The sequence below is a fragment of the Oryzias latipes genome, chromosome 9 (assembly GCF_053564925.1).
Source record: "Oryzias latipes strain Hd-rR chromosome 9, Olatipes_Hd-rR_3.1".
Classification (NCBI taxonomy): domain Eukaryota; kingdom Metazoa; phylum Chordata; class Actinopteri; order Beloniformes; family Adrianichthyidae; genus Oryzias; species Oryzias latipes.
In genome coordinates this window covers 5,499,653-5,519,524 of record NC_136245.1, presented here as the reverse complement: position 1 = coordinate 5,519,524, position 19,872 = coordinate 5,499,653, and the positions used below count along the sequence as shown (strand labels likewise).

The following is a 19,872-nucleotide window of genomic DNA, read 5'->3' as shown; positions in this document are numbered from 1 at the left end:
CTCACAAGGCTCCACTGCTACTCGAACCTTGTGAGGCCGTGGAGTCTGCCTCAAAAGCGAGAAAACACCTGCTCCCACACCTGATCACAGTTAAGGTTGTGGTGGCTGAATGATTGTCGCGACATTAATCTACAAGGGACTTGGTGCGAAGTGTGGAAGTGGTGCAAATCTTGCACCCGGCTTTTTCTTCCTTTCTATTCCAATACATGAAATGTATTTCAAATCAGGTTTAAATTTTAACGTGTGTTTCATGGATGTGCATTTTGTACATAGGGCACAAAAAGAGTTTTGAAGGCAGAAGCCTGAAAGGCACATTTACACTCATTTTCTGAGACTTTCCGTTAGAAGTGGTTGCTTGAACATGCGTTGCCAAAGGAATGGAAACAGCTTCAGGCATGTTTAGGTCCAGTAATTTTCAAAACACGCATGATAGAGGGTTACTGGGGCTGGAGATGTTCCCATATCCTGAAACGGACCTTTTAGACCTTTTGAAGTGGTCTTGCTACGTTTCCAATAGGACTGAACTCCAGTTCGCTCTGAGATTCCTCAGTCTGAACACAACCTGTCCTCGGAGCGGAACAACTGGACCAAAATGGCCACCGTAGCCGGTGGTCACATGATGCAAACCGATTAGGAATGAAGAAACCGGTGAGCAGTGGACAAATTTAAAGCAACAATTGTCATTTTATCAAACAGAAAAAAAGGTCCAACTCCTGAACTGTTAGATTGTTTTTTTTAGCACAGCTTAAAATGCTTCCTACATGCTTTTCTGAGTCTCGTTATGCGGCACGCGCCCAACAGGTGCCGCCGTGAGTTCATCCTAAGAGCTACCTAGTAGTTCGTTTAACAGAATTCTCTTAAAAATCAATGCCGTAACACCACAAGGAGGAGACACAGGAAATCATTGAAATGTGGTCGTGTATAACAACTTTTAGCGTGATACACATTGGTTCTCTTGTTGAGCCTGACGTTGATACAGACGTTCAAAATTGGTCATTGAAGTATAAAGTTTGAATGAACTCACCGGACAAGGATTCCAAAGAGCAGGACTTCCATAACTTCCACCTTTAGTTGTTTTGCTCCGCCCTCGTAATTCCTGGCCAATGAGTGAAGAGATCTTTAGTTGCATTGTTTTGTTTACAACAGGAAAGTCCGCCTGACAGCAGTCTGAATACAGGTCAAGCACAGGTTTCAGGAATTAGTCCGGACCAAATGATTTTCCCAGTCCAAAAACACCCTTAGATAGTCCTGTCTGGCAATTTAGGACCGTTATGGTCCTAAATTGTGGACAGCAACATCAAATGGAAACTGAACACAGAAACTAAGTAAGACATTCCATTAAAATTCCCAGCAAGTAGAAATGAGAGTGACGACCAGCCTTTTTTCTGGTCTTCACTAGTTGCTCTCCCCCAAATAACTCCTGAGTGTGGGTAGTGTGTTGCCCGCTGAAATGTTGTTGGATCTGCTTAATTGATGGCTAATGAGGCTCGGATGAGATCAGCTACAGAACGTGAGGTCTTGCTGAGCTACAGGAGAGCAGACATCACAGCCAAACCCCAACTGTCATGAACCAGCAACACAAGGACAGCTGCTGAAACGAGATGGGACCACAAAGAGAGAGGCGAAACACATCACGTCACCCACAGTGACCCACCGAGCAGGTACGTGTCGGATGAGAAAGATGAGCAACGAGAAGAATAAATCAAACATCGTTTGTTTATTCCAGGTAAAATGAAAGCCGTGTCAGTTTTGGCACATGCTGACGGTGTGGTGAGGTGATGGGGAAGCATCCAAAACTTCCATGTTTCATCTCAGCCGTGCAGATGAAATCATGACATTTCAGTACACTTACATGAATTTTCTGGATACATGGAAAATGCATAAATTCATTTTACTGTAATTCCCTTTACATGTTTCTTCAGTTTCACAATAATCATGAGAGTTCAGGGACCACGATCACCAGAAGAAATCATGTGGGGTTCCGTTGTGATGTTTACATTACAGAATGTGTCCATAGATTCCCGGCTTTGTTTAGCACTTGCTTCTGCTGCCTCCTGTGGGTCAGAAACTTTGGATGTGTTATGCTCCGAAGCTCACTGATCGCAGTTTGTGCGTCGTCTTCTTGCAGGTCTTTCGCTGCACAGGTAGCAGATCATGCACCAAACACTGTGCTCCGGGGAGATCTGCATCCCACCGTTGCTCCGAGAAGCCCTGAGAGCGCTGGAGCCTGCCACACAGGGAAAGAAACACATCTGGGAAACTGGATTAACTGAAGACGGTTCAAGCTCGATGGATACATAGACAGATAATGCAATCAAAAACATTTCTAAAAAAAGTCTCAATTTCTTATTCAAATGTGTACTCTGGTGATGATTTTAGAGCAATGAAATCATTGGGAACTATTTGACATTGTTATATTTTTAATATCACAATGACGAATTCTTGTTTTTCTTTTTTTTTCTTTTTCTTTTTTTTTAAACTTGTCCTGTCCAACAGCTAGGCAGGCAGATGAGAGCTGAGGGCCTCTTGTGTTGGACATATTTTACTTTAACAAGAGGGGTTATTAATCTTCTGACAAACCAAAGGTATGTCTGAATAAACCCCTTTTGTAATTGAGGCCAAACTTTATTAATTTCAACCATGTTTGGAAATCTTTGGTGTTGGACCGGACGGAAAAGGAAAGAAGGGAAGAAGAGAGAGGGATGTTAGAGAGGGGGGGTGATAGTGAGAGGGGGGGTAAGACCATGAAGCAGCATAGAGCAGACAGGTTTACTGGTTGTTTATCATTACGGTACGGTTCAAATGTAGTACAAAAAGGGAGGGGCCTGTCCACACACACACTCAGATGTTATCAACACACCTGCTAGCAGCAAAAATGTCCACATGTCAACATGTACACAAAACAGATAGTGTTCACAAATGCATACCTATGCCTTTAAACAAACTAGTGTGAAATCTTTCATTCATTCAATCATGCAAACTATTAGTGCAAAGGTGAGCTAACACCTGTGCTCAGGTGAGTGTTTATGTTCTTCTAAAATGGATGGTGGAATGTGAAAAGAAGGAGGAGGAGCGCCCAGCCACCCCCACACCCAGACCCCCGCCGCAACAGCAGCGGCAGCCGGAATCCCCCCAACGCCACACGGGAACAGGCAGGGAACAACCGCCCCCGGGCGACCAAGACCGCCACCCAGGCCAGGGCCAGCAGGACCGCCGCGAGGCCCCCAGAGCCAGTGAGCAGGGAGGCGCGGAGGGAAAGAGAGCGCCGCCCCAGCCCAACCAGGAAAGCAGCCCCCCCCCGCGCCGGGAGAGCCCAACGCAGGGCCCCACCGGAGAAGGACGCCCACAGCCCCAGACGAGGACCCCACCACCACCCAGGAGTTCCGGGCACCCCCCCGCCCCAACCCCAGGTACGAGCCAGGACCCCCCAAGGGAAACCCGCTCCGCACTCCAGGCAGCCACCCACCCGGCCCACGGTTGGTCCAGGGAGGAGCAAGGCAGGGGCCCGCCGCCCCCCCCAGGAGGGGGGAACCCCGGGGGAAAAAGGGGGCCCACAAGGGGTGTTGTAAATATGGCCCGACCAGGCTCGGCCACTGTTGGAAGTTTGGCGGGGCCCAGCGCTCAGGGGCAAGGACCAGGACCCACCCCCCAGGGACACGAACACCCCCGGCTCAGGTGTAATGTGAACCCCCCCACCGCGCGGAGAGAGCGCCGCCGGGCCCAGGAAGCCGGCACCCAGGGGACACGGCCGCCGTCGCCAAGGGGCCCGCACCCCCCACCAGGGAAGGGGTAGGGGACAGATGGACCCAGGTCCCACCTTCCTTGCAAAATGTGTGTGCGTGTATGTGTGTTTGACAGGGTGTGTGTGTGCATGTGTGTGTGTTTATGTTGGAATGTATATATTGAAGGGGGAGGGGTGTGTGTATTAAGGGGGGTGCAGTTAAAATTGGCGAGTAGGGCACTAAGGGGACATCTCCTGATTACTCACAGTGATGTCCCCTCACCCTCCCCACCAAGGGGCCCTAAATGTCTAAGGTGCGGTTAAAATTGGCGGGTAGGGTGCTAGGAGGACATCTGCTGCTTGCTGGCAGTGATGTCCAAGCACCCCCCCTGCCAAAGACCCTTCATGTCTAAGGTGCAAATAAAACCGAAAGAGGGGGGGCCCACTCCATACGGCAACCATAGGAGGGGGGCCACTGCCAAGTAGCTCCCCCCCAAGGCGCATCGCAGGCTAGACCCCCCACCCCCTCACCCTAATATGAGGTTTTATGAGGAAGGGGGTAAGTTGGGGACAGCTGGTAGACTGTCCCCCGGTGGTCAAACAGCTGTCCCCCGCCCCCCTCCAGCAAGGGGGCCAGGCCCACCCAGCCCAGGGGCCCCACCCCCGGAGGCGCCGACACCCCAGGCCCGGCACCACCCACCCCACACAGAGAGAGAGGAGCCAGAAAGCGTCGCCCCCCCCCCGGAGCAAGCCCAGGCCCCCACCCCCAAACGCCGGCCCTAGAAGAGCTCTGGTCAGGCCTTGATGGGACCGAGGGAGCCAAACGGCAGAGGCAACCACCGATTGCCTCAGCGGAGACCCCGACCCGTCAGCCCCCCCGCCCCGTACCCATAATGGGCCCCCCCTCTCCCCCAGAACGGCCCCCCACAGGACAGGGCCTACAAGCCCCCCACCCCAGACCCCGCAGCCGAAGCGGATGACACCCAGAGCAACCGGGGGTCCCGAGAGGGTTGTCCCGTCCCGTCCCAGAGCCAGGGAAGGGCCGATCCCAGCCCCAGGCGCAGATGGGCAGCCCGTCCAGCGCCGCTGCCCCCCCCCCCCCCCCCCGAGCAGGGCCCCCCGCCAACCCCCCCCAGCACAGGCAAAGGGACCACCCCCCCAAGCCAAGCCAGACCACCACCCCACCCCCCCACCACGCACCCCCACACCCTAGCCCAGAGGACCACGCAGAGCCCCAGCCCGCCCCACCCAGGCACCGGACCCGACCCCCCGACAAACGGAGCCCCCACCGCCCCCGCCAGGCACCGGAGGCCCCGACCCCCACCCCAAACCACGGCAGAAGGGCAAGGAGCAACGACGACCAGGCCCCCCCAACCCCTAAGTCATGGAGTTAGCTATGGGAGACCAGAGAGACCGAATTCTTTCAAAGTTACTTGAACTTTGGGCTGACATTTTTTCCAAGCTGATATGATCAAACAGCAGATTTCTGTGTTGACTTATGTTTATATTTTTCTTGTATTTCCAATTTATTAAAATGGTTTTTTTGGCAATACAAAGAGTTATGAAAATGATAGATGCTAATCCTTCTTCTATATCGATGGCACTCATGTCACCAAGCACACAAAGTGACGGTGAGGCAGTGATTGAAACCTTAAGCCAGACTGATAAATCGGCACATACCTGCTGCCAGAGAGCCTGGACAGGTGTGCAGAACCACAGTGCGTGCATGTAGCTGTCGGGTAGATTACTATCACAGTGCTCGCAAATGTCTGAGTTACTGAGACCCATCTTGAACATCCTCTGTCCAGTGTAGAAAATTCTTGTTTTTCTAAACAATCCCAGAATGATTCAAGGACAAAAGAGATAACCAACTAAAGTTTGGTTAGTGTTAACTTCTGGAATGTAAAAATGTAAAGAATTAAGTAAAATAGTCAATTAAGGCATTATAAGAGTGTGATTATATAAACTCACAACCTCCCACTGCTTTACAAGCAAGTAATTTAACTGTTTTTGACAAATTTGAGATTTAATGGATTCAATGTGTTGCATGTATGAGTACATGTTTAAGGGTAGTTTAAGGAAGTTACCCTTTTTTTGTCAATTTCATATTTTCATATTTTTAGACTTTTGACCCTTGTTATAAAAAATAAAAGTGACTTGATCTCAATTTGTAATTTGTGCAGGAAAAAATGAATAAATCTGGTTATGATTAAAAATATCAATTACATGTGTGTGTGGATGTATATGTTTCTCTTTTACTTTTACACTGTTTTATTTTCCAATTAAATGATAACTAATCGTTTTAAGTTAAATATTTCTTTGTATAGATATTTTTTATGTGACTTTTGCAGTGTTTTGTGTTTAGATTGCTTAAAATAAATCCATTCCAATCCAAAAGTTACAAAGTTAAAAGTTTAGTTCCTACCCAAGGGGACACATTCTTGGGGAAGAGAAACTTAATTCCATGTTGCATCTGTTGGAATTGTGACAATGAAGTGCTGTGTGAGTTGGTGGAAATGTGCTGTTTGGTCTAAGCTGTGGATGAGTGAAAGCAGCTTTTGGTCCAAAAACGCTTCAGGCGTTCAGCTAATGGGATGTAACAAAAGCCTGCTGAGCTGTGACAATTAAGTCCTATTTTTAAATGAATAGAATCTGGAAAAAAAGCTAAAGATACAATTTAAAATGAGTCATGTAAATGCTCGACCTTCAATATTCTCTGCAAGAGAGTTTGCCAATGTCTGGATGACGCAGACTCACTATTACCATAGTTTCCATTGAAACTTTTTTTTTTACTTGTCCTATCCAACAGCTGAGCAAACGGATGAGAGCTTAAGGCCTCCTGTGCTGGACAGATTTTACTGTTACAACAGGGGGTTATGGATCTTCTGACACACAAGGTGTCTATTTGAATAAACCCCTTTGTAATTTAGGCTAAACTTTATATATATTTTTATTGATTATATTTGTTACTTGCTACATATATTGTTGGACCAGATGGAAAAGAAGAAGAGGGATGTTAGAGAAGGGTAGGGGCACAAAAGAGAGGGAGAAAAAAGGGGGGTTAAGGAAATAGGAGGATGATTTTAGAAAGGGGGGGGGGTAAATAGTAGTCTTAAAGGGGCGGGGCCTGTCTACACACACAACATACCTGTTGGCTCCAAAAATATTTGCATACAAGCATGTCAACATGTCCACAATACAACTACAGTTTTAGTAGACAGAGGAAATCCGCCCACAGGGCAATCACGTCCACCAGCCAGGCCAGGGCCAGCAGGGCCGCCTCAGGGGCCCCCAATACCAGAGAGTAGGGAAGCACAGTGGCACAGAGAGTGCAAACTCCAGCCAGACCAGAAAAATAGCCCCTCTGCCAAGCCTGGGGGCCCAGGGCGGGGCCCCACCCTGGGAAAGCACCCCCAGCCCCAGACGAGCAGCCCACCACCACACAGGGGTTTTGAATGTTTCAATGGACATTTAGGGCCCCTTGGTGGGAAAGTGCTTGGAAGATTTGAAATAATTTAAGGGAGTTACCCTTTTTTTAAGTCAATTTCATCTTTTCATATTTTTAGACTTTTGACCCTTTTTATAAAACATAAAAGTGAAAAAAATAACAAAATGTATCATCCAGAATTGAGTTTTTTAAACAGTTTCAGGTTCATTGTGGATTTATTGTGTAATGAAATGAAACATTGTGTTAATAAAGAAACTGGGATTGTACCAAATGAATAGATGGCAAGCATTGTCACAGAAAACAGTTTCAAAGATACATTATTAGATACCTGGAAAAGTTGCAGAAAAAAAATGAGTTCAAAGGAGTGCCAGATAATTATCGGTTAAAACTTTTAAAAGTTGAAATTTGGGGAAAAAATGGATTGCTCTAAAATTCACCAACGTAAATTAAGTATAAAAATGCCAGTGTCCAAAGAAAAACAACAATTTTGAAAGCAAAGCAGCTTCCTTTAATGCAAAGATGTAAAAAGAAATGGAGACTTTCTCAAGCCTCATTCTTGCAACTCCTTTCTTTTTATTTTTAACTGTGCACAGCTTGTTTGGACTAACCACGAGGACAGCTATGTAAACTAAATTAAAACCATATCTGCCCTCAGCACAAATCCAGGCCTTACCAAGGACAAAGTATGCAGCTGCGCTGAGGGAGAGGAGGATGAGGAAGATGGTGCCCAAACCCAGATCTCCGCTTCCACAGGCATTGGGACAAGCGCAGGGGCTGTCCACCCAGACGAGCAGGGGCCCCCCTGCAACCAGGCTCTCCTTTTGTACGATGGAGGAGGACCGACTAGGGTCGCAGTGATAATGCACCACCGTCGCTGCCTGCGGCCTGCGGGCTGGAGCAGGAGAGGGGACGGTTCACTTTATGAGGAAATGACCACAACTCCATTTAGATTGTGTTTACTAGCTCACCGAAGTATGTGACGGACAGCGTCTTCTGAGTGTGGTTGTAATGAAATTCATTGCCTTCGTGTGTCCCATAGTTGATGTATCTGCTGAGCCCCTGATGCCTTCCAAACCAGTACAGGGGAAGGAGTCTGATAAAAGATTCACTCTTTCCCAGATTCATTGAAAATTATCACAATAATCAAAACATTATTTAGAAAACCAATTCAGCTCAAAACTAAATTCAGGCCTTAACCCTGGAGAACCCACAGGGTCACATTTGTCTGCAGTGGTTTTTAATTTCAGGGTTGTTGTTTTTTTTATTGTAATCTTTTATATTTTTTCTTTTTTATATTTTAATTTTTGGTCCCTCATTATTTTTTGGGTTACTGTTAAGTGATGCTATCCAAAATAACAAACAATTCCAAAAATCGTCAAATTAACTCTATAAGCCCTGAGGAAAATTGTTTTTGGGTTTTCCAATGTTAATGTGATGTTGTAAAACTGAGGTACAAACCACTAAAAAAAAGGAAAACTTTGTGGCAAACAACATTGAACTGCCGGAGACACAGAGGAAGTCCGTGTGTGGAGATGCCCTCTAGCGGTAGAGTTCAAACACTGCAAGGTTTTTCAAGAAAAAAACCAGGGCAAAAATGTGTCATTATGTACAAATAACTGTTCGCATTTATATTGGTTTAGATTATAGGACAAGCTGATAAAAAAGAAAGCAAATGCAGGTACATAGGGTGATTAGTTATGGAGCAAAACAAGAGCCACTAGTTTTAAACTCAAACACCTTATCTTTAATCCCATTCAAATGTTTCTTTAGTCTTTTATTGTTTATCATATAAATCCAGCTGTTGCAATACAAATAAAACTTAATCCAAGAATAAACTCATATAACCACAATTTTTAAATCTTAACAGATTTTCATCAAACCAAAGCACTCAAAACCCTCTTATATACCGGTATTTATCACCTCATGGTGTTTAAAACAGAACACTAAATGGAGCCTTCTCCACTTGAGGAGGATCGATTTGTTTTTCTAAATTCATTTCTTTTCACCACGCCAATGACAAAAGTGAAAATAAAAGAAATTGATGAATTAAAAATAACAAACATTGTGTAAATAGCTGCCTTTTTATGAAACTACTCTTTTCTGAGCACTTTTGTAGATTAAAATGACCACAGCTGGTTGTAAACATGATGGCACATGAAGATGCTTTTACTGGGAATTAAAATTTACATTATTATGACGTTCTCATAAAGAAAGTTGCATCAGTTGGACGAATACATGTGATCATATAAAGAACAGGAAAAACTAGGCCTGGAATTATCTCATCGAAGTTCTTATTTCGCTTTGTTTGTCAGTTTATCAATACGTTTTGGGATAAGGAATAACTAGAATTCGCATAATTTATAAGTGTGTGTAAATGTGTGCGTTTTTCTTTTAACTTATTTATTTTCTGATTTCCGGTTTAATATATATATCTATGTATAGATGTTTGTCTCTCTTGTTTATGTTTCTTGTTTTGATTGATGGAAAATGTCAAATCAAACCAAATCAAATCTCATTAAGGAATAACTTTTAATTTGCTTTCACTGAGATGAATGTGAACACACAGCAAAGCCCCAAACTAGCAAACCTTCCTTCTTTCTCTGCAGAGTTCAGCAGCAGACCTGCTGATCCTAATCAAACAATAAAGAACATTTGATGGACAGAAGCAGACTCTCTGCCCTTTGACTCCTGTTGAAGCTCTAAAACGGTTTCCTCTGCAGGTTTTTCTACTTTCATCTATGGTTCATGTTTAAAGCCACACAAACATCACTCCATCTCTTTTGATATGGAACGGATAAAAGATGGAGTTTTAGAAAAAACCATGTCAAAAATCCTCAAATGCCTGCAACACAACATATAAGAATTTTATTTATTTATTTATTTTTCATTCTAGGAACGGTTTTAAAGTTTATGGAAATGTTCATCTTTTTGTTTTTTGCCTTAATTTGTCCGATTAAACCTTTTTAATTCAGTGGCTGCAGAAATTCTGCTGTTCACCTTTTTGTTTACAACTCTTCTCAAATTGGCACTTAACCAAATGTGTACACCCCAAAATAAGTCCACTAATGCAGCTCTCCCCTTAGCAAAAAGTCGTACACTTGAAGTTTATTTCATTAAGTTGAGTATAAGTATGGAAAGTCAAATATAGACCCTGTTCATGTGCACTAACTCAACTTCAGACTAAATCGGAAGATTTTAAGTCTACAACATATAGATGATATTTAAAAAGTAAACTTCAAGCAGATATACTTAAATAGACTACTTTTTGCTAAGGGTCAGCATGAGTCCCCGTGGGTTGGCATCTGTACCTGACAATGAGGCATGCCGCTACGGCGGTGCAGTCGCTGAAGGTCGTGACCTCTGGCTCCGAGAAGTGCTGGCAAGGGCTGAAAGAAAAGAAGGTCTCTGTGCCGGCCGACACGTCGTCTGCTGGCACGGGCCTCAAACGCTCCAGGAAACCGTCCGCATCTCCCACGGCTTTCAAGTTGATCACTCCGCTGCCGTCCTTCATGATGCACTTGCAGCTGTTGACTTTGAAGCAGCCCGGCTCGTCTTCGGAACTCGGGACAGGGGAGGGAGACGAGGAGGACATGGCAGAGCAGAGCCATAGCGGGAAAAACAGGGCTGCCCGGGGGCCCATAGTGGCTGCAGAGGATGGGCTGAGATGACCTGAGAGCAGCTGACAGTACAGTGACAATGGAGAAGTAATTAGAGCCAAAGTGACCGTTGTTCCAGGCGTTCCCCTGTTCAAACTCCAGAGCCTCTGAAGCTTCAGGGTATTTGCTGAACATAAGAACACACTGACCCAGTTTGTTGGTGGATCGCTCTTTCAGCTGATGCTTGTATGATGGGCTGGAGGTTAGAAGCTGTTCAGAGTTGAACAAACAATCCAAATTTGGTCAACGACAGAGTGAAAAGAGAGAAATGCTTTTTTTTTTTAAAGAATTTGTGCCTTTGATGGCACTTATGTGTGAATTGTCTTCAGGGTTTATTTTTACCGTGACAGATGTTTTATGATTTGGCGTTTGGCCAGGGTCACTGCACTGGGACAGCAGGAATATGAATTCATACTTTCAGGCCTGAAGTGCAAATCCCTTCAACAAATCACAAAAACGTTTTAAAGATTACAACAACTAAAAAATCACAAAAAAATAAACAGTAATACATTTTAATTCAATTCAATTCAATTTTATTTGTATAGCCCAAAATCACAACAACAGTCGTCTCGATGGGCTCCGAAGTAAAACATGAACTCAAAAGGATCACGAATACAAAGAGTTCAATAGAAAAATACTAAAATGAACTAACAAACTGACTAAGCTATACTGGCATCCCTGCCCTTAGACCCCCCTTCGCGGTAAGGAAAAACTCCTAAAAAACCGGATTCCGGAAAAACGAAGAAACCTCAGGGGTGCCCACATGAAGGAGGGATCCTCCCCCAGGATGGACAGGCGATTTACCAGAACTCTTAGAGAAGAATTATCTTATCTAAATCTACAACTACATATATAAAGTCCAGCAGACGAGCTTCATCCAGCTGTGGTTGGGGGGACACTCAGGGACGCGAGTCGAGCCGGAGACAGGAACCACAGCCAGGTGTAGGAGCAGGAGCAGAGACGAGGTACTCGGTCAGGTACAGAGCAGAGACGAGCCAGAGATGAGCCAGAGGCAGGATCCACAGCCAGGTGTAGGAGCAGGAGCAAAGGCGAGGTAAACGGTCAGGAACTGGAGCACGGATGAGCCAACTGGAGTCTGGAAGCACTCCCACTCCCCAGGAGGGGAGAGGAAAAGAGGGACAATACATGAATCGCACTGCACCAAACAGAGGCATGGAGAACTAAATGATAAATTATGATCAAGAATAGAGAAGAGAGGAAGGGTAGAAGTAGATGAGAAAAGAGGACAGAACCCCGGAGCACCATAGTTACCCCAGCTTCAACTTCTAGCAGCCTTTTAAAACAAATAGTTATTGTTATTAAGTTTAATTTAAACACATTAACATTAAGTTAAATAATCTCTGAATACTAACTAGTCTGACAATAAGCCTGTCCAAAGAGGAATGTTTTCAGTCTAACTTTGAATGTAGAAACTGAGTCGGCCTCTCTTACATGAGCTGGGAGTTTATTCCATAAGACAGGAGCTTGGTGGCTAAACGCTCTACCTCCAACCGTACTTTTACTAATTCTAGGAACCACAAGCAGTCCTGCATTTTGCGAGCGAAGTGTTCTCATTGGTTGGTAAGGGACTATGAGGTCCTTAATATAGGACGGGGCCATTCCATATAAGGCCTTATAGGTTAACAGGAGGATCTTGAACTTGATTCTGGAATCAACTGGGAGCCAATGGAGTGAAACTAACATAGGAGTGATGTGATCTCTTCTGCTGGTTCCAGCTAACAATCTAGCTGCTGCGTTCTGAACAGGCTGGAGACTTCTTAAGGAACTCTTAGGACACGCTGCTAACAAGGAGTTACAGTAATCCAGCCTCGACGTAACAAATGCATGGATGAGTTTTTCAGCATCACTCTTAGAAAGAATATTTCTGATCTTAGCAATATTCCGCAGGTAAAAAAAGGCAGTTCTGCACGCCTGAGATATGTGAGCCTTAAATGATAAATCCTGGTCAAGTAAAACCCCAAGGTTTCTAACTGTGGAATTGGGGGCTATACTTATGCCATCCAGGGAGACTATCTGATCAGACAGAGCATCTCTGAGGTTTTTAGGTCCAAGTATAATGACCTCAGTTTTTTCTGGGTTCAAGGGGAGGTAATTAATTGTCATCCAGGTCTTGATGTCACTGATGCAGGCGTTCAGTTTCTCTATATTGTCATTCTGGTCAGGTTTCATGGATGAATACCACTGCGCATCGTCAGCATAACAATGAAAATTAATGCTGTGTTTCCTGATTATGTTTCCTAGGGGTAGCATATACAGCGTAAACAGGATCGGTCCCAAGACTGAGCCCTGTGGGACTCCATAGTTGACTCGAGTGCACTGAGAGGAATGGCCATTTACATTAACGAACTGATACCTATCAGACAGATAGGATTTAAACCACTGGAGAGCAGATCCTCTGATCCATATGTCCTGCTCTAATCTATGGAGTAAAATACTGTGGTCGATAGTGTCAAAGGCTGCACTGAGGTCCAACAGGACCAGAATAGAAAGTAGTCCCTTTTCTGAAAACAAAACAAAATTCCAGATACCTAAACGTTAAAAAGGCTAAACAAAGCCAACATTTCAGAAAAAAAAATGAAATGTTAAAAAACGAAACACAATAAGAAACCAAAAAAGGAACTTCGCTGATTGGGCGACAAGTTTCGGTTTTTATCATTTCATTTTGTTTTCAGTAAATAGTTTTTGTTTCACACTTTTAAAACGGAAACCAGAATAGGTGGGTACTACGGAACTTCGATATCAATCAGAAAAGTAAATAATCAGTTTCTGTCAAACTTTGTCAGCTTCTGTTGGGTTTTATACCTGTGATGCAAACAAAAAGACATCCAATCACAAGCTCGCTTCTCCCAAATGGGGTCAGTAGAAATTGCTGAAGGTGAACCACAGTGACGGATGTGCGCTGCGTTCACTGAAGATATAACCCTTGTTATTCACAGCACCCCAAACAATTCCTAAACAAAACGGATCCAAATCGGCAGGTTTTAATGTTTGAAACTGACATTTTGTTTTTGACTTAACTAAAAAAAACCCATTAACAGTATTTTAACAGAACAACCTGTTGTGGGCATTAATAGTTGTAAATGACAAATTAAAAATACCTAGATTTTTTCCATGGAGGTAAGAGAATTTGACTGTCGACAGTTCATTATTTTGTTCCGATTGGTGGACAATGACAGGTTTCTAATGACGCATATCACATCAGTTTCGAGGGAAGACGCCAGAAGAAACTTTAGCTCCTGGTTGTGATGCCGCAAGTAGAAAATCCATTGACCTTGAACTGCCCACGAACCAAAAATAATGAGGTGTGCACCTGTTGGAACTGAAAGTCCAACAAGGACCAGAGAAATGGTTGGTGGCAAATGACCTTTGACCTCCCACGACTTCCAAAGACCATAATGCTGAGAAGAAAAGTTTTTGTGTTGTAATGGCTGAATTCGTTTCATGGACTTGAGGCATTTTCTGTTTTTTTCACTGTTCTGTAAAGAAATGCGAGCACGCCACTTTTCAAAACGGCCTTTATTGTCAACAGGAAGAGCCGTTAGGCTTTGACTGCAAATTTGCGCATTGAGTAGAGGAGATCTTTCCTCTGCTGCTTCTTCGTGCGCAGACCCTCCTCATGCTTGTTGAGCCGGCGGCGCAGCGCTCTGGTCTTCCTGGGTCTCAGATCCAGAGGTTTGTACTTCTTGCCCTGTGGGAAACATTCAAAAGGGCAAAATTATTCAACTGAAGCCTCGTTTTTATCAACACAACGCATTTGAATTATTCTGAGCTTTGTGGAGCAGATTAGTCAAACACTGATGATTGTCAGCAGGATGCAAGTGTGGCTTTTACACTCTTCCAGGAGGACAACAATGACCAGTGAGATGACCTGACGGATCAGTGACCTGTTCTAACTCATGAGGATGTCACAGCAGCTTTCATTCAGTTGATGCAGTTCTGGAAGTTTCTACTGAGTGCCTTCCTATCTTGCTGGACTAATCAGCTCTTTAAGGGGATAAGTGACACCTAGTTCCTGTGTTTGGACGACAGAGCAGCTGAACCTGAACCGTTAAGGGCACAGTGGGATTGGGATGTTTGGTCCACCTGAAAACCCGTCTCAGAACCGGTCGGGTCACAACAGTATTTGACCAAAACGTACGGCCCTTATGGTAGATGTGATGACACCGGCCCCTGGACTTCAGATCAACATCAGAGTGCTGTAAGCTCCAGCCATGATGGATCTTTTCAGCCAATAGGAGTTAATGTTTCCCTCCAGCTGTTTTGGTGCACAGCTGCGTTCACATCAGGTATGTGACCCGCATTCTTGGTGTTCACACCGGACAATTCTCTTTTTCTACCATTTACTTATGCATGTCAGCCATTTACAGTCGGAAGAGGCTTTGTGCGAACTATCAAAGCGGTAGAAATCTTGCTCCGGGCTTTTTCCTTCACAGCTCCCTTCCACCACATCAACGACTGGGCGTTCTATTATTCTGGCCCAACACAAACCGCAATCATTTTCTCCTCCATGCAACACTACCCAATACGATTGGTCAAAGTTGTCCCTGGTTTAATCTTTAAAGTGTGTATATGTGTGTTTACATAGACCCTCATTGAAAGCGGCTGCTTGACTGTGCGCCGCAGAGGGCGGTGGACGCGTAGCATAAGATAACCCGTCGGCTCAGCCCAGCGGGTGTGCAGTGAGTAGACCCCTCTGTTCATTTCACAGTAGGACCGCCCTGTGAATTCTGTTAGAGGGGCAGGGAATGCTAATAATTTTCACACTTTCCTTTGGTTAGTTGCACACTGCGCTCTTAGGAGAGTTCAAATGTCTGGAAAATCAGAAAAATCTGTTGGTCCAGATCAAATCCTGAACCTTTCCTTTCCTTTTCCAGACTAAAGCTTGTACACAAAACAATGTGACCAAAGATCCCTTTACTCATTGGTCAGGGAGTGCGAGGACGGGGCAAAGCAGCAAGAGGCAGAAATTAAGGAAGTCCTGTGCTTTTAGGCTCAACAGCGTCAGGCTCAACACATTTTTAGTCAGGTGGAGACGTACCGGCAAGAAGACAGCTAAGAAGGTTCGCTGATGAGTGTTCATGACAAAAAGATTGTCAGGAAACAGTGAGAAGCAATTTGTCCCGCGTTAAAAGTTGTTTCACTATATCACATTTTAATGAGCTGCCGTGTCTCCTCGTTGTGGTGTTGTTGCATTGCTGTAACCCTTGTGCTATCGTAGGCACTTTAACATTGGGAGTTGGGTCATCTAGACCCACTAAACAGTGCTCTGAACCTTTTTTCTTCAACGATTTGTGATCTTCACTGGTGTCCATGAAATCTTTCCACCTTTATCATGGTAGGGAGAACACGTCAATGTAAGGGTGGGGTCATCTTGACCCCATAGGATAGCACAAGGGTTAAGACAATTCTGTTAAGGAACTACTAGGTAGCTTTTAGGATGACGTCACAGTGGTGCCTGTAGTGTGTGTGCTGCGTAACGAGACAAAAGTAAAAAGCATTTTCAGCAGTGTTAAAACATTCTAACAAATAGACAGTTTTTTTTCTCTGTTTGATAACACGACAATCACTGTTTTATATTTGTCCGCGGCTCATCTGTTGCTTCAGCCCTACTCTGCTTTAGTCGGCTACTCTTGGTCCAGTTATTCCGCTCCGGGGGACGGATTGTATTCAGACGGAGGAATCTCAGAGAGAACTAGAGCTCAGTCCGATTGGAAACTAACCGAGGCCATGACGGAAGGTGGGTCAGAGAGCGGTTCCTGGCACCTGCTTGGGTACATCAAGACTGAAAATTTGTTTTGGATTATTGGTGGTTCACTTTAAGCGTACCAAATGTGTTCAGTCTGAAAACGGCCTCAGTCGTGCAGTACTCAAAAAGAAAAAAGAAGAGAGTCCTGCTCGCCCTTTATACAGCTTCGCACTAAGCGTTTAACCACCAAACGTTTACCTGATTTTTTAATCATTTAGATTAGTGGATAGGTTTTTCCCCCCGAACATTTCTATGCATCGCGTTGACTTCGTTGATCGCCCCCCCTCTGCCCGGTTACATTCACCACTGTAAGTTTATCATATTAGGTTTAAGGGCTGTCATCTGGACTGGAAGTTTTCTGACTCCGCCCCCACGAGCGCATATAAACCAGCTTTTTTATCGGCTATTTCAGACTTGACAAGGCCTTTTGGATAAGATGGTGAAACAGCTTCTAATTTTAAAAACCAAGTCCAGATGACAACCTTTAAACCCACTACTATGATAGAGTCAACCTGGATGAATGACTCTTCGTGGACACCGTGAATGACACAGGGCAGCAGTTTAGTTCAGGTGGTAGAGCAGGTCGTCTAACAACCAAAGGTTTGTCGGATCAATCCCCGCTCTCCCCAGCCAGCTGTCGCCCCCCGAGCGCAGATAGTCTGCAGCTCACCGCTCCCCCCAGGGGATGGGTCAAAATGCAGAGAAGAATTTCCACATTGTGACAAAGTATCAATTATAATTATTAGTTAATCAAAAGCCTCCATGCATTCAAACGCTAAAAGTTTAAACTCAAGCCAGACTCTTTTCACTTTTTCTGATCTGCACCAGAGTCCGGGTGAGCTTCCACTCTCTGAAAACAAAGACCATCAAAGACCACAGTTGGCAGCGGTTTTGGGAGGGATCTCACCTTATAGAATTTCCTCAGGTTCTCCTTCTGTGTTTGGTTGATGACAGTCAGGACTCTGGCAATGGATTTACGCACAACGCGACTTTGAAGAAAAGAAAAGGTTGAAAATGAAAAGTTACGCTTTAGAAAACATCTTAGCAAGACAGTTGAATGTGACTTTACGAAGAATTATCACTTTAAATTAGGAAGGAAAATCTTTGGGCTGAAACTATAGTCATTTAGTTTCACAACGTTTAAGATTCAATACAATGATGTTCAAACAAATTATTTGTTTTTAGCTCAATTTAAAACCTTAATAGTTTAAGAAAAAGTAATTGAAAGTAAAATATTGGCATATTTTACTTTCAAACTATAAGTTGATCAATATTAAAAATAAATATTCACAATTTTTAAAGACCCACTCTGATGAAAATGATGTTTTTGGCATTTATTTTTTAATGACGGAGAACATTTATTACAAAAATTCAAGCTTAAAATAGCATTTCTGAGTATTTCTGTATTCAAATTGTTGTGAATTGGGAGCATATGAAAAATCAAGCCATTTTAAATAAAATAAAAATAAGAAAAGATCGCATTCGTGACTGAAATAAAACGCTGTGCATCTTTGTTTCATCGTCTGAGCTGCCATCTGGATCTAAACTGTATGGCTGATAGCTCCAATAATGCTCGCTATTTTGTTGTACCGCTAATGTTAGTTTGCTGAGGGGCTGTAAGCCAAAAAAATGCACTAAACAGCTCAGTTGTTGGGAAAAGGCGGCAGCGTTGCTTCCAAACGGTCCTGCCTACAACTCACGAAAATTTCTCATAAATTACTGCTTCTCTGCAAAAAAGAGAAAAACAAGTCCGTGAAAATAAAGTTTTTTGATTTAGCCTTAAAATGGCATAATCATAATTAAAATATGTTTACAAAAGATCAAAAGACGCTCAGAGTGGGTATTTAAACAATGTGTGAGCCTATGCCACTTACTTTTTCCCCCCATAATTTTCTTTTAACAAGAAAAATCTGGGGAAATTTTTTCTTTTCTTTCATTTTGTTGACCTTATAAGTTACTACTGAGGGTTGCTGGACATTTTTGAACATTTTGAGAAGACTGGAGAAAGGCTAGATGTTAAAGAGCAAATCGTCAGACCTAAAAAAACAGATTCAGGTAAGCTTTAGTTGCCAATTATCAACTCTAATTCGTTCACTAGGAGTCCATGATTCTTGAAGTAAACTATAAAGATTTCCGGAGTGGAACCATCATTAATAAATACAACGATTCAAAACCTCGTGGTACGTGTCAAGCACAGGTGATTACATTTTGGAGAGCTTGGAAGCGGCTCCTCCGGTCACTTTGGCCACACGCAGCTGGGACAGTTCATTCTTCAGATCGTCCAGCTGTTTCAGCAGCTCTTCCTTCTTCTTGCCCCGCAGATCTCTTGCCTTAATTTTGGCCTGGACGAGGACATAGGTGGGAGCAGGTCACTGTGCATGTCCGACTTAGGATCGCTAACACATTAACGCTAGTTCACGCTAAGCTAACACAGCGCGTCAACAAACAGCAGCTTTTGTCAATTATTCAACCAATCAAGTTAGTTTTTTTCTGAAACTTCCATAGGCGTTACATTAATAAAAAGTTAACTGTGTATGTAAACGAAGCTAGACAACAGAATGGGCTACTTTGTTCTGTAAGGACTAGCTAACATCTCAGCACAGGCGTCGTTCCGCCATAGCGCTCCGTTTCTATTAGTATTTTCCAAACTCTTGTAGTGAATAATCCATCGTCGCCTATACGAACTCAAACCCAATAACCTAAAGCACCTATAGAATGCATTTTCTGTCAGTTAAATGCGTGCTGAGAGGGGAAAAATGTCGTTAAGGGCCGAGTGCTCTCTTTACCCACCATGTTCCTCGTCGCCGCTCCGTTGGAAAGGCCGGACACACCGCGTGCTCGAAAAAAGTAGCTTCCGGAGGATGCGCCGCTCTCTCTGAAATACACACAGCGCCCCTTGTGGCGGGTAAGGAGTACAACCACATCAAAACCAAATCAGTCCTTCGCTTTTGACCCCGTCATCTCATGATAAAACATGAATCTAATCACACAATTATGACCCGAGCATACAGAAGGACCATTGTTTAAACGGAACGACGCGAAGAAGCTTAAAACAAAGGAAAAAGACCCATAAGAGACAAACTCAGAGGGCCAAAACACACTCTGCATGATGTACCTGTAGTGGTTTCTGCAAAGATTATTGTTATTATTATTACTATTGCTCTCCATTTTTGATTTTTGTTACACTAGTAATGTTAGATTGGGGTGGAAGGGGCTACAAGCTAGCCGGAGAGCATGTAAACAAAAAGCTCAGTTATGGGTGATGGGAAGGGGGCCCACA

The 19,872-nt window shown here is 44.1% G+C and overlaps 2 protein-coding genes across 3 annotated transcripts; both read right to left on the bottom strand.

Moving 5' to 3' along the window:
- Positions 1–202: 202 nt before the first annotated feature.
- LOC101166637 (uncharacterized) lies at positions 203–13,917 on the bottom strand. 2 transcript variants are annotated; one of them, XM_078952531.1, is made up of 4 exons: positions 10,478–13,917; positions 8,138–8,262; positions 7,843–8,061; positions 203–2,227 (listed from the first exon to the last, which is right to left on the bottom strand). In XM_078952531.1, exons 1-4 carry the CDS (start codon positions 10,807–10,809, stop codon positions 2,094–2,096), a joined length of 810 nt encoding a protein of 269 aa, XP_078808657.1. In that variant the 5' UTR covers positions 10,810–13,917; the 3' UTR covers positions 203–2,093. The 2 variants fall into 2 exon arrangements, with proteins under 2 accessions (XP_078808657.1, XP_004072836.1); XM_004072788.5 differs by having other exon boundaries at positions 8,138–8,235; positions 10,478–12,865.
- Positions 13,918–14,347: 430 nt separating this feature from the next.
- Positions 14,348–19,532, bottom strand: rpl35 (ribosomal protein L35). Its single transcript, XM_004072789.5, has 4 exons — positions 19,383–19,532; positions 18,798–18,934; positions 17,500–17,581; positions 14,348–14,534 (listed from the first exon to the last, which is right to left on the bottom strand). The coding sequence occupies exons 1-4, from the start codon at positions 19,383–19,385 to the stop codon at positions 14,385–14,387; spliced, it is 372 nt and encodes a 123-aa protein (XP_004072837.1). The 5' UTR covers positions 19,386–19,532; the 3' UTR covers positions 14,348–14,384.
- Positions 19,533–19,872: the final 340 nt, after the last annotated feature.

What these genes read in the sequence shown, in the direction of transcription:
- LOC101166637 (XM_078952531.1), bottom strand. Translation starts at nt 10,809, where the DNA reads ATGGGCCCCCGGGCAGCCCTGTTTTTCCCGCTATGGCTCTGCTCTGCC. An exon ending in GCGGCATGCCTCATTGTCAG is followed by an intron (nt 8,263 to 10,477) that starts GTACAGATGCCA and finishes ATCTTTTATCAG; the next exon opens with ACTCCTTCCCCTGTACTGGT. An exon ending in AGCTGCATACTTTGTCCTTG is followed by an intron (nt 2,228 to 7,842) that starts GTAAGGCCTGGA and finishes CCTGTGTGGCAG; the next exon opens with GCTCCAGCGCTCTCAGGGCT.
- rpl35 (XM_004072789.5), bottom strand. An exon ending in GCTTCCAAGCTCTCCAAAAT is followed by an intron (nt 17,582 to 18,797) that starts GTAATCACCTGT and finishes TTTTCTTCAAAG; the next exon opens with TCGCGTTGTGCGTAAATCCA. An exon ending in ACCTGAGGAAATTCTATAAG is followed by an intron (nt 14,535 to 17,499) that starts GTGAGATCCCTC and finishes TGTTTCCCACAG; the next exon opens with GGCAAGAAGTACAAACCTCT.